At 53.0% G+C, this 13384-nt stretch overlaps 1 protein-coding gene across 1 annotated transcript in view; it reads right to left on the bottom strand.

Moving 5' to 3' along the window:
• ETFA (electron transfer flavoprotein alpha subunit) overlaps window positions 1-13383 on the bottom strand; it is a gene marked incomplete at its 5' end in the record, with an annotated part of 51879 nt that extends 38496 nt beyond the window's left edge. Inside the window, one exon of the mRNA XM_015566177.1 lies at window positions 13340-13383. Coding sequence (XP_015421663.1) covers window positions 13340-13383 — 44 coding nt within the window. The remainder of the gene's footprint in view (window positions 1-13339) is intronic.
• Between the last annotated feature and the right edge of the window lies 1 nt (window position 13384).

The raw sequence follows: 13384 nt of genomic DNA, 5'->3' as shown, positions 1-13384 counted from the left end.
TAGGCGGCTAGGCCACGCCCCTGGCTCCCAGCCCTCGGGTGTCCCCGCCCCCTCGCTCCGATTGGTCACCGTAGCTACACCTGTCAGGTGCTGGCCACGCCCTCCCGGCGCAGATAATGCAGGAAAAGGCTGCAGAAGACGTTGCCGTGGGGGTGGGGGGGGGGGACACACGATGCAATATATACAGATGAGGTGCTGCGCGCAACCGGACACTTGCGGCCTTTATAATTTTCTAACCACGTGACCCCAGTAAATTCATTTATTTATTTTTATAATATATTTTTATTGATTTCAGAGAGGAAGGGAGAGGGTTAGAGAGAGAAACATCAATGATGAGAGAGAATCATGGACCGGCTGCCTCCTGCACGCCCCCCACTGGGGTGATCGAGCCCGCAACCCCCGCATGTGCCCCTGGCCGGAATCGAACCCGGGACCCTGCAGTCTGCAGACCAACGCTCTATCCACTGAGCCACACCAGCTAGGGCCCAATAAATTCAGTTAAAAAAAAAAAAAAAGAGGTGGCCTTCACCTGACTCCGGAGAAAACATCCAAGCAGACATATTCCTACTCTGAGAGGAGGGGTTCGCCGCAGGGGTGATATCTGAACCGGGTTCCGTGGCGAGGAACCTGGTGGGCACAGACAGGGGAGGGTCATGGGGGAAGGTGCAAGGACAGGGCAGGAGGAGGCCGAATGGCTGGGGACAGGGCTGCAGATGCGGCTGGAAGAGCAGACGGGGGAGGTCCTGAATGGGGTGTAACTTGGGCCCCCACCCTAGCCCTCTTGTGTCTCGATTATGCTGTCCCTGGGCAGACACCCCGACTCCTGCCCACCAGCCCAAACCTCTGACCTCTGCGCCCACAAAACCACCCGCCTCCCCCGCATCTCCTCGGGATGTCCCTCAGCACCTCAGACCCCCCTGTCCACTTATTTTCTTTAAAATAAAATACGTCAGCCCGGCCGGCGTGGCTCAGGGGTTGAGCGTCGACCTAGGAACCAGGAGGTCAGGGTTCGATTCCCGGTCAGGGCACAGGCCCGGGTTGCGGGCTCGATCCCCAGTGTGGGGCGTGCAGGAGGCAGGCGATCTGTGATCCTCCTGCACCATTGATATTTCTCTCTCTCTCTCCCTCTCCCTTCCTCTCTGAAATCAATACAAACAAAATAAAATAAATACATCGTTTGAAAAAGCCAGTCATTTACCTGTCAATACTTACGAAGGTCTTGCGCTACGTCTCAAGCACCAACCCCGACCGCCCTGCTTCAGGACTCCGGGGAGGAGGGCTGCTGCTGCTCGCCTTGGTTTAACGAGCTTTGCACCCTTCCGTTCTGTTTTCTATCGCTCGGACTCAAAGGCACCGCTTCCCAGAGCTGCCCAAGCGTGTCTGGGTAAGCATTTGGGGGGCAGCCGTCTGGTGATGCCGGAGGCTCAGAGATTCGTCTTGAAACTGCATTTGCACAGCAGACCCAATTCGTCGCTTAAAATTTGGGAGCTGGTGGAGGTTGGACCTGAGTACTGTTTCTGGGTGGTCTCCCCCTCGGTTTCAAATGGGCAGGTGGAAATGGGCCTATATTCTTCATATAAATATATTTTTTAAAAAAAAATTGATTTCAGAGAGGAAGGGAGAGGGAGAGAGAGAGAGAAACATCCATAATGAGAGAGAATCATGGATCGGCTGCCTCCTGCAGGCCCCACACAGGGGATGGAGCCCACAACCCGGGCCTGTGCCCTGACGGGGAATCGAACCCTGACCTCCTGGTTCCTAGTCGACGCTCAATCACTGAGCCACGCCAGCCGGGCGGGCCTATATGTACTTTTAAAACCTGCTTCGTAGTTTCAAGGCTCGTCTGTGTTCTCAAGAAGAAATTATTTTGCAACAACCTTCTGCCTTTCTAAACCGAGCACATGAAAATGGACCAACCTTCCTGGAAACGCCTGCCAACAACAGGGTTTCTCTCTTCGTGCTAAAAACACCGACAGAGGGTTTCAATAGGGCCACTTTCCGATCCCCCTTTCAACTTGCCTTTTCCTTCCCAACTGTTGTCATTTCTCTGTTTGAAAATCATGACCGTAAAACCTCGAACATTGATGGGTTATGCAAACAGCTTCCCTTGGTATATTTTTAATAATCTCCGCTCTTATTATTACCAGATGTTGAAATCCCCAACGATAACAGAATGACAGGCTCTGAGGGTAAGATTACGTGAGCGGGAGGAACGCACTGTTTCTGTTCTGAGGTAACAGGTGTTGGGGCCTGGGTCTGTTTCAAGTTTGTTTGTTTTTTCTCCCACTTTTAGAGAAATTCTTTAATTTCACGGATCCTCTGTGTCTCCGTTGGTCAGAGTACTGCGAATGCCTTCCTCATAGGGATTTGGTGACAGACGTGAGAGGTTATATGTTGTATTGGTTACCTATCGCTGCGTAACAAATTACCCCCAACATGTAGCTGCTTGGAACAACATTTATTTTTTTAAAAATATATTTTATTGATTTTTTTACAGAGAGGAAGGGAGAGGGATAGAGAGTTAGAAACATCCATGAGAGAGAAATATCGATCAGCTGCCTCCTGCACACCCACCACTGGGGATGTGCCCGCAACCGAGGTACATGCCCTTGACCGGAATCGAACCTGGGACCTTTCAGTCTGCAGGCTGACGCTGTATCCACTGAGCCACACCGGTTATGGCGGAACAACATCTATTATCTCACACGGCTCCTCGGAGCTAGGAGTCATGGTGGGCTCAGCCGGGTGGGTCCGGCTCACAGCCTCTCACAAGCTGCAAAGTGCTGGCCAGAGCTGCCGTCTCTGGAGACGCCGGTGGGATGGAGGACGCGTGTCCCAGCTCACCCGCGTGGCTGGCGGCAGGAGACTTCGGTTCCTCACTACAGGGACCTAACCATACGGCTTCCCCCAAAGACTGTGATCAGAGACACCCCCAGAGAGAGACATGAGCTGCAGCCTTTTATACCCTAAACTCAGTGGTGAGGCACCATCCTGACCGCTACCTTCCGCTGGTCACACGGACCGGCTGCTGGTACCATGTGGGCGGGCGCTGCCCACGGGTGAAAATGACAAAGGCAGGGAAAATTCTAAGCCATCTTGGAGGCTGGGGGCCACCCCGGGATAAAATAGACACAGTCCGTGCCCTTCAGGGGCTTCCATTCTAGAAGCCCATGGTAGGTGCTCAAAAAAATATGTTCTCCATGGGCAGTAAAATCTTAGATATTTCTCATAGCAATATTTTTATGACCTATCCCAGCAGTTCTCAACCTGTGGGTCGCGACCCCTTTGGCGGTCGAACGACCCTTTCACAGGGGTCGCCTAAGACCATCCTGCAGATCAGATATTTACATGACGATTCATAACAGTAGCCACATGACAGTGATGATGTAGCCACGGAAATAATTTTATGGTTGGGTCCCAACACAAGGAACTCTATTTAAAGGGCCAGAAGGTTAAGAACCACTGACCTATATCCCCTCCGGCAAAGGAAACAAAGAAAGAAAAACAAAGAAATGGGACTACATCTAACTAAAACCTTTTGCACAGCTAAGAAACCGTCAACAAAATGAAGAGACAACCTGCTGAGGGGAAGAAGATATTTGCCAATGACCCGTTCAGTAAGGGGTTAATATGCAACATTTAAAGAGAATTCATACAGCTCAGCCACCAACAGCAAACAATCCACTTAAAAGGACCCGCATAGACATGCAAAGGACCAACAGACATATGAAAAGATGCTCAATAGCCCTACCTGGTGTGGCTCAGTGGATAGAGCGTCAGCCTGCGGACTGCAGGGTCCCGGGTTCGATTCTGGTCAAGGGCATGTACCTTGGTTGCGGACACATCCCCAGTGGGGGGCGTGCAGGAGGCAGCTGATCGATGTTTCTCTCTCATCGATGTTTCCGACTCTCTATCCCTCTCCCTTCCTCTCTGTGAAAAATCAATAAAATATTTTTTTAAAAAAAGTGGTGGGGCATATATACATTGGAATACTACGAGGCCATAAAAAAGAACGAAAGTGTACCGTCTGTGACAACATGGATGAACCAAGAAGGTATTATGCTTAATGAAATAAGTCAGCCAGAGAAAGACAAATCCTCTATAATAAAAGGCTAATATGCAAATTGTCCCCTCAACCGGGAGTTCTACCGGGAGTTTGACCAGGGGGTGGGCTGGCCAGCCAACTTCAAATGTAATTGCAAAGTCAGGGACTCCCCCATCACCCACCCCCCGATCGCCCACCGCCAATGGGGGGTGGGGCCGGCTGAACCCCACCTGTGCACGAATTCGTGCACCGGGCCTCTAGTACCATATAATTTCACATACATGTGGAACCTAAAGAACAAAATAAACAAAATTGAAACAGACTTATACAGAGAACAGACTGATGGTTGCCGGAGGGGAGGAGGAGGATTGGGGGTGAAAGAGGTGAAGAGATTAAGAAGTACGAACTGGCAGTTACACTATGGTCCTGGGATGTAGAGTGCAGCACGGGGGATACAGTCAGTAACGCTGTAATCACTATGTTTGGTGCCAGGCGGGGGTTGGAAATATCGGGGGGTGGGGACACTTTGTAAAGTATATGGTTGTCTAACTCCTATGCTATACACCTGAAACTACTACGCAGTAATGTTGATTGTAAGCTGTAAATTGAAAAATAACACTTTAAAACATAAAAAAAATCTCACTGTTTAAAAAATATATGTTCCCTCCCTAGTGAAACAAACAAAAAATCTTCATAAAAAAAGACGCTGGCCAAAACCGGTTTGGCTCAGTGGATAGAGCGTTGGCCTGCGGACTGAAGGGTCCCGGGTTCGATTCCGGTCAAGGGCATGTACCTGGGTTGCGGCCACATCCCCAGTGGCGGGCGTGCCGGAGGCAGCTGATCGATGTTTCTCTCTCATCGATGTTTCTAACTCTCTATCCCTCTCCCTTCCTCTCTGTATAAAACCAATATATATACATACATATATATATATAAAGACGCTGCTGCCCTGGCTGGTGTGGCTCAGTGGATAGAGCGTCAGCCTGCGGACTGCAGGGTCCCGGGTTCGATTCCGGTCAAGGGCATGTACCTGGGTTGCGGCCACATCCCCAGTGGCGGGCGTGCCGGAGGCAGCTGATCGATGTTTCTCTCTCATCGATGTTTCTAACTCTCTATCCCTCTCCCTTCCTCTCTGTATAAAACCAATATATATACATACATATATATATATAAAGACGCTGCTGCCCTGGCTGGTGTGGCTCAGTGGATAGAGCGTCAGCCTGCGGACTGCAGGGTCCCGGGTTCGATTCCGGTCAAGGGCATGTACCTGGGTTGCGGCCACATCCCCAGTGGCGGGCGTGCCGGAGGCAGCTGATCGATGTTTCTCTCTCATCGATGTTTCTAACTCTCTATCCCTCTCCCTTCCTCTCTGTATAAAACCAATATATATACATACATATATATATATAAAGACGCTGCTGCCCTGGCTGGTGTGGCTCAGTGGATAGAGCGTCAGCCTGCGGACTGCAGGGTCCCGGGTTCGATTCCGGTCAAGGGCATGTACCTGGGTTGCGGCCACATCCCCAGTGGCGGGCGTGCCGGAGGCAGCTGATCGATGTTTCTCTCTCATCGATGTTTCTAACTCTCTATCCCTCTCCCTTCCTCTCTGTATAAAACCAATATATATACATACATATATATATATAAAGACGCTGCTGCCCTGGCTGGTGTGGCTCAGTGGATAGAGCGTCAGCCTGCGGACTGCAGGGTCCCGGGTTCGATTCCGGTCAAGGGCATGTACCTGGGTTGCGGCCACATCCCCAGTGGCGGGCGTGCCGGAGGCAGCTGATCGATGTTTCTCTCTCATCGATGTTTCTAACTCTCTATCCCTCTCCCTTCCTCTCTGTATAAAACCAATATATATACATACATATATATATATAAAGACGCTGCTGCCCTGGCTGGTGTGGCTCAGTGGATAGAGCGTCAGCCTGCGGACTGCAGGGTCCCGGGTTCGATTCCGGTCAAGGGCATGTACCTGGGTTGCGGCCACATCCCCAGTGGCGGGCGTGCCGGAGGCAGCTGATCGATGTTTCTCTCTCATCGATGTTTCTAACTCTCTATCCCTCTCCCTTCCTCTCTGTATAAAACCAATATATATACATACATATATATATATAAAGACGCTGCTGCCCTGGCTGGTGTTGCTCAGTGGATAGCGCGTCAGCCTGCAGACTGAAGGGTCCCAGGCTCGATTCCAGTCAAGGGCACAGGCTCAGGTTGCGGGCTCGATCCCCAGTGGGGGGCATGCAGGAGGCAGCCGATCAACGATTCTCTCTCATCATTGATGTTTCTCTCTCTCTCTGCCCCTCCCTTCCTCTCTGAAATCAATAAAAAAAAAATATTTAAAAAGAAGAAGAAGAGGACTCTGCTAATCGGAGATACAGATGCAATCCAAGGAATTCCCACTTGGGAAGGTAGGGACACCCACCCTGACCTGACAGTGACAAGTTGGAGCAGTCTTTGCAATGTTGGTTCAGAGGCTGAGAATGGGCATGAAGGATGTAGCTACCGCAACTCGCCGTGAGGAAAGTGTGCTAAGCCAACTGACGGTGTCTGCGGCCATGCAAAGGTGGTGATTTATTTTCCCAAAATCATTCGTTCAGGCCTTCGCTGCAGGTGCGGGCACACGCACACACAAGGCTCTGAAGTCCCGGGCCCCTCACCCCTTCGTGAAGCGACTGGGCTGGGACCTCTGTCTGTTTGCCGATGCCTCCCCCGCCGGCGACTCTGACGATGCTTCATGTCACATACGTGCAACATCTAAGGTGACCTTGAGCCTGACACCTGCTGGCACGCACTCTGACCGCCCACTCAGCGACAGCTCACCCTCCGGACACTGCACTTGTGTGAAACTATCCATATTCCGGGCTCTTGGAGGAGACCTGTGTGATCGGTGGGACCAACGGCCAAGGGACTGGCCTACATTTTCAAATTAACCTCGCGCCCCATGGCCTTCGTCAGGCTGCAGTGAGGCTGGAGGTTGACACATAAACGCTGACGTCTTATCCTGAGCTTCATAAAACACGCCCGTCTTCGCCAACGGACGGACACGGGCACCAGGACTTCCACGGAGCCCGGTGCCCCAGGGGCTCCGACGGAGGCCCCGCTGATGGCTGGCCTGCCCGCCAATGCCCTGACCGGCCTCAGCAGGCACTGAAGACGGAGTGATCCGGGAGCTCTTGGCTGAGAGGACTCTGGCCTCACAGATTTAATGAAAAACACGTGTCCCTGCCCTAACCAGTTTGGCTCAGTGGATAGAGCATCAGCCTGCGGACTGAAAGGTCCCAGGTTCGATTCCGGTCAAGGGCATGTACCTTGGTTGCAGGCACATCCCCAGTGGGGAGTGTGCAGGAGGCAGCTGATCGATGTTTCTAACTCTCTATCCCTCTCCCTTCCTCTCTCTGTAAGAAATCAATAAAATAATAATAAAAAAAAACACGTGTCCCTATAGGCTGCTCCTGCATGAGAAGGGGTGGGGGTGATGTCGCCTTACTCCGTGCCTAGAAAAGGTATTTCAGGTGATGTCCAGGAGGGAGTCCCTAAGAACAAAACTGTCGCCAGCCGGCGTGGCTCAGTGGTTGAGCGTCGACCTGTGAACCAGGAGGTCATGGTTCATTCCCGGTCAGGGCACAGGCCCGGGTTGTGGGCTCGATCCCCAGTGTGGGGCGTGCAGGGGGCAGCCGGTCCATGATTCTCACTGATGTTTCTCTCTCTCTCCGTCTCCCTTCCTCTCTGAAATCAATAACAATATTTTTTAATTTTTTTTTTAAAAAGAATGAAATGGTCACTTGGTCCCCAGGCATCTCCACACGTAACCACACACACCGTGAAACAGCGGTGAGGGTGCTGGGGCCACGCGGACGCTCCAGACCCGCCCCACGGTCCCCACATTTCGGGCTCATTCCTGCGTCCAGGGGCCTGCCTGGTGCTTCCTTCTCATTTCCACCCCAGCGGTTCCCAATCTGCAGACCAAGATGAAGTTCTCAGCATTTTGCAGCCAAATGAGAAAAATCAGGATGGTGTCATGAGCTTTGTCACTGAGCCTAATGGAAAGGTCTCGCTATTCTGAAACTGGGTTTTTTGTTGCCCTCTTTTCTTTTTTTTATTGATTTCAGAGAGGAAGGGAGAGAGAGAGAGAGAAACATCAATGATGAGAGAGAATCATTGATCAGCTGCCTCCTGCACGCCCCTTACTGAGGACCGAGCCTGCAACCCCGGGCATGTGTCCTTGGCTGGAATCGAACCCGGGACCCTTTAGTCTGCAGGCCAGCGCTCTATCCACTGAGCAACACCAGCCAGGGCGGAAGTTGGTTTTCTTTATGTTTTTGGTGGTTTTTTTCCCCATGTCTCCCATGGCATCATGGAGCCGTGGTGGTCCCCTGGGATGTCCCTGTTGCTTTTCTCTTGGTTCTTGAATTCCAAAAGTCTGAGAATCACTGTCACACGAGCCCCCTCACTCTGGAGGCCTCCCCTGGTTATGCAGGGCTCACTCTGCCTTTCTTTAAAACAAAAATAGCAGCCCTGACCGGTGTGGCTCAGTGGGTAGAGCGTCAGCCTGCAGACCGAAGGGTCCCAGGTTCGATTCCGGTCAAGGGCATGTACCTTGGTTGCGGGCACATCCCCAGAAGGGGGTGTGCAGGAGGCAGCTGATCGACGTTTCTCTCTCATCGATGTTTCTAACTCTCTCTCCCTCTCCCTCCCTCTCTGTAAAAAATCAATAAAATATATTTTTTAAAAATGAAATAAAACAAAAATATCAGTTTGTTTTCCCTGTAAAGTCAGAGTATAGTCACAACAATTGGTAAATTAAGAAAACTTGCAAAGAAGAAAATAGAAAACTGCTCTAATCCCACTTCTCAGAGAAAATAAACTTAGAGAGATGGCCTTCTCTTTCATTTTTAAAAAAATTTATCATTTAAGTTTTTAACAAAAATGGAGTTATTTTGGATAGGCTGTCTGATTAAATGGAACCCTGTCTAGCTCATGGGGAAATCTTCTCTGTGCCCGACTGTCTGAGCCTCACCCCACTGCCTTCTGTGGGGCCTGAGCTCGCCTGGGTCTGGGCCAAGGGTGAAACCCCCGGGGCCAGGACTGCTCCGTAAGCATCAGGCGGCCTCCGCTCCCGGCCGGGCTCAGCCCCCCGTCATGTGCAGCCACTACTGGATGCGTCCACCAGCCTTTTAAAAAAATATGTGTTTATTGATTTCAGAGAGGAAGGGAGAGGGAGAGAGAGAGAAACATCCATGATGATAGAGAATCATGGATTGGCTGCCTCCTGCATGTGCTCCACTGGGGATCGAGCCCATAACTGGGGCCTGTGCCCTGACCGGGAATTGAGCCGTGACCTCCTGGTTCATAGGTCGAGGCTCAACCACTGAGCCATGCTGCCCGTCAAGACTGCCAGCCTTTATTTATTTTTTAAAATATATTTTATTGATTTTTTACAGAGCGGAAGGGGGAGGGATAGGGAGTTAGAAGCATCGATGAGAGAGAAACATTGATCAGCTGCCTCCTGCACACCCCCTACTGGGGATTGAGCCCACCACCCACGCATGTGCCCGTGGCTGGAATCGAACCCGGGACCCTTCAGTCTGCAGGCTGACGCTCCATCCACTGAGCCACACCGGCCAGGGCAAGCCTGCCAGCCTTTAATGTCTTCTCTCCCTCTCTGTCTGCAGCGGCGGGCACCAGGACTCAACGAAGTGAGATCCCTGCTCCGACAGCAGGAGCAGTGTTACTGTTCTGTTCTGAAGGTCTTTACGAGCGTCAGGCCTGTCCAAAGTGGCTATAAATAATTCACATCGCCCATAACTCAAGCTGATCCAAATAGCCCTCATCACCGTGATGCGGCAAAATCCGGTGCAAGCTGCTTTTCTGCTGCCTCCAAACCAATTACACATTCCGAGCAGATGAAATCCCGGCCGGATTCCCTCCCGAGTCGGATGGAGGCCCCTGTGCCGTGAGTCACGCGGGTCACAGTCTGTGCACGATTAGACATCGGATAATCCCGCCGGGCAAGCGCTCACAACCCAGGCTCTGCTGTCTCCCTCATTACCTATTTGTGGAATCTGCCGTTAGCGATCGCCTCCAGCAGATGTTCCCCGAGAAAGAGCATCCGTGGTCGGTTCTTTCGGGAAATGGTTGTCCGATGGGCTTTCGCTAGAGCCGAGCCCCAGAGTGATGCATGCTCCCACTTTGTGAAGAAACACACACGCTGAGCTTCGGATGAATGTGTGCTAGGAAGAATGCAGGACGCCCTTCCAAACCTTTCGGAGATTCTGGCCATAACTTTACGAAGAGACACCTCCCATTTGAGGGTCTAGGATGAGAAAGGAAAGCATCTTTGATTGATAACGGGGCTGTAACCGGCCCCAAAGTCTGCACACCCTAAACCCACAACAGTCCACACACTTGTGCAGATGGGGGAGCGGCCAGTCTGCTCAAGCACCACTCCCAGACCAGGCCAGCTGGCCGGCCTCCGCCTTCTGGAAAGACAGGAAAAATGAAAGTTTCCCAGAAGCTACCAGGCACAGCTCCTTCCCATGGGCCCTCCTCTGCCAGGATCCAGGCTCGGTGGGTGATCCTGGCAGCTCCCTCCAGCGTGGGATTTAAAAAGAAACAGAGGCACATATATTAGTGGCCCGGTGCACAAAATTCATGCAGTGGTGGGGGTGTGGGGGGGTGTCTCTCAGCCCAGCCTGTACCCTCTCCAATCTGGGATCCCTCCCACAATCTGGCGGAGAGGGGAGAAGGAGAGAGAGAGAGACAGAAACATCAATGATGTGGGAGAATCATCGATAGGCTAACTCCTCCACGCCCCTCACTGGGAATCGAGCCCGCAACCTGGGCAGGTGCCCTGACCAGGAATTGAGTTGTGACCTCCTGGTTGACACACAACCACTGAGCCACGCCGGCCGGGAAAAGGCTCCCATATCTTAAAAGGGGGGTTCAGGAGAGAGAGAGAGACAGAAACATCAATGATGTGGGAGAATCATCGATAGGCTAACTCCTCCACGCCCCTCACTGGGAATCGAGCCCGCAACCTGGGCAGGTGCCCTGACCAGGAATTGAGTTGTGACCTCCTGGTTGACACACAACCACTGAGCCACGCCGGCCGGGAAAAGGCTCCCATATCTTAAAAGGGGGGTTCATTTTGTCACCCTTGTATAACGACCCTATTGATCTCCCACGTACAGAAGTGCTGTAGACGGTGGGTTTCTTAACGGAATGGCTTCGGCATGTGTCTACTATAAAGAAAGTGAGAAGCAAATGAGTGAGTAAGGCCGTTCCCCTCTGGGGAGACTCAAACAGCACATGTTCATCGCGGCCTCATGGGCTAGTGGGTGTGAGTCTCAATCCCCCCCCTTAGGAGCGGGAGTAACTTGCGAAGGTGATTGGCTCATTTCTGGGACGCTAGGGGCAGGGCCAGCTTCATGGGCAGGAAGGCAGCCGGTGCTTTAAACGAGACCATCTGTGCCCGGCCAGTGTGGCTCAGTGGTTGAGCATCGACCTATGAACCAGGAGGTCATGGTTCGAGTCCTGGTCAGGGCACAGGCCTGGGGTTGTAAGCTCGATCCTCAGTGTGGGGCGTGCAGGAGGCAGCTGGTTGATGATTCTTTCTCATCATTGATGCTTCTCTCTCTCTCCCTCTCCCTTCCTCTCTGAAATCAATAAACATATATTTGAAAAAATAAATTACACTGTCCGTGATGGCCTAGCCCAGAGCCCAGGGCCCGGCCTGAAGCAAGTGGTCAGTGCACATGTGGGCCAGGAAGGAGGGACAGGGGCCCAGCAGTGCACGGGGACCCATTTGCTCAGAGGCGTTGAGGGGGAGGCAGGCAAGAGTGTCATGGAGAGAGCAGGGGCTTGGCTATCAGGAGGCCTGGAGGCTGACCCTGATGTGCCAACTTTCCTCCTCTTCCCAGGCCTCAGCTGCATCTCTGAAACATGGACCCCCCCGCCCCTCCCCAAACACACACCCATGTCAAAGCCGCTGGCAGGTGATGGTGTGAAGCCTAGGCCCTTCATGGCCTGTTCAACACGACATCTCCAGCTGCCTCTGGAGAAGAGTGGAGGCCTGTGGGCGGGAGGTGGGGGGAGGCCTGCCCCTCCCCTCCCCAGGGACTCAGCGGGAAGAGCCCTGGTCTGGGCGGGAGACCTGGCCCCAGTAACATCGCTGTCTGGCGCTTCCATGCTGGAACAGGTCACTGGGCCCCTTGCCTCTCTGACACTCGGGGTGAGGATCAATACAGCCGCTTCCTTTGGGGGGGGGGAGGGGCTTGTGCCCCTGGAGGGATCCCTGTGTGTCCCGGGAGCAAGGGGGTGTGAGGGCTCCATAAGCAGCTCTGCAGGGCCTGGGTCAAACCCACTAGCTGTGCAACCTCTGACAATCTCCTTAACTGCAAGCCTCAGTTTTCCCACCTGTGAAATAGGGACAATTTTTAAAAATTGTTTTCATAGAGGAAGGAAAAGGGAGAGGAAGAGGGAGAGGGAGAGAGATAGAAACATCAATGATGAGAGAGAATCCTGGATCTGCTGCCTCCTGCACACCCCCTACTAGGGATGGAGCCTGTAACCCGGGCATGTGCCCTGACGGGGAATCGACCCCTGACCTCCTGGTTCATAGGTTGAGGCTCAGCCACCGAAATAGCGGTAATTCTAACAAGAGTAGCTCCTTCCTAGGATTGAGGGTAAGGACAACCATGTGTGTCCAGCGTGCCCGACATTAGGCTGATAAGGCTGTTAGGCCCAGCGTCCCTCCCACACACGCGATTCTGGGAAAAACAGGAGACAAAACATCTCGGTGCAGGGGAAGGTCTCCTGGGTGGGGAACAACTGGAAGGTGCGCCTGTGTGTGCATGCGCAGTGCGAGCCCACGGGAGCTTCCTGGGCGACAGCACCGCGTCCCCGGCACCGCGCACCGGACCGCGCACCCCACACAGAGGCTCCCAACACGGAGACACAGCCACGATGAAATCCGTCAGAATTAACACGGATCGCGGGCTTCCTGGGCGCCAGGGATTGTCCTAAGCCTCGTCCGGAGACGGATGTAACCCTCACAACCGTAGGGGTAGCTACTCATCTTCCACCCATTTTACAGATGGGGAGACTGAGGGACATAAAAGCAACATTAGATGCCTGCGGTCACCGTGGTCCGCGCAGCCAACGCACAGACGCCCGCCCCTGGCTCAGCCCCTCTGTTTGTCTGTTTTACAGACAAATCCGTTCAGACGCCGCGTTCTCCCCACCCCGACCTGCAGCGACACCGTCGGGAGAGCGCCAGTGGCCAGAGGCGCCAGGAGCGGCCTGTTGGCACCGCGGGACGCGATGCGGAGA

This window comes from Myotis davidii, unplaced genomic scaffold, assembly GCF_000327345.1.
Source record: "Myotis davidii unplaced genomic scaffold, ASM32734v1 scaffold1622, whole genome shotgun sequence".
Lineage (NCBI taxonomy): Eukaryota > Metazoa > Chordata > Mammalia > Chiroptera > Vespertilionidae > Myotis > Myotis davidii.
This window is presented reverse-complemented; position numbering and strand designations above follow the sequence as displayed.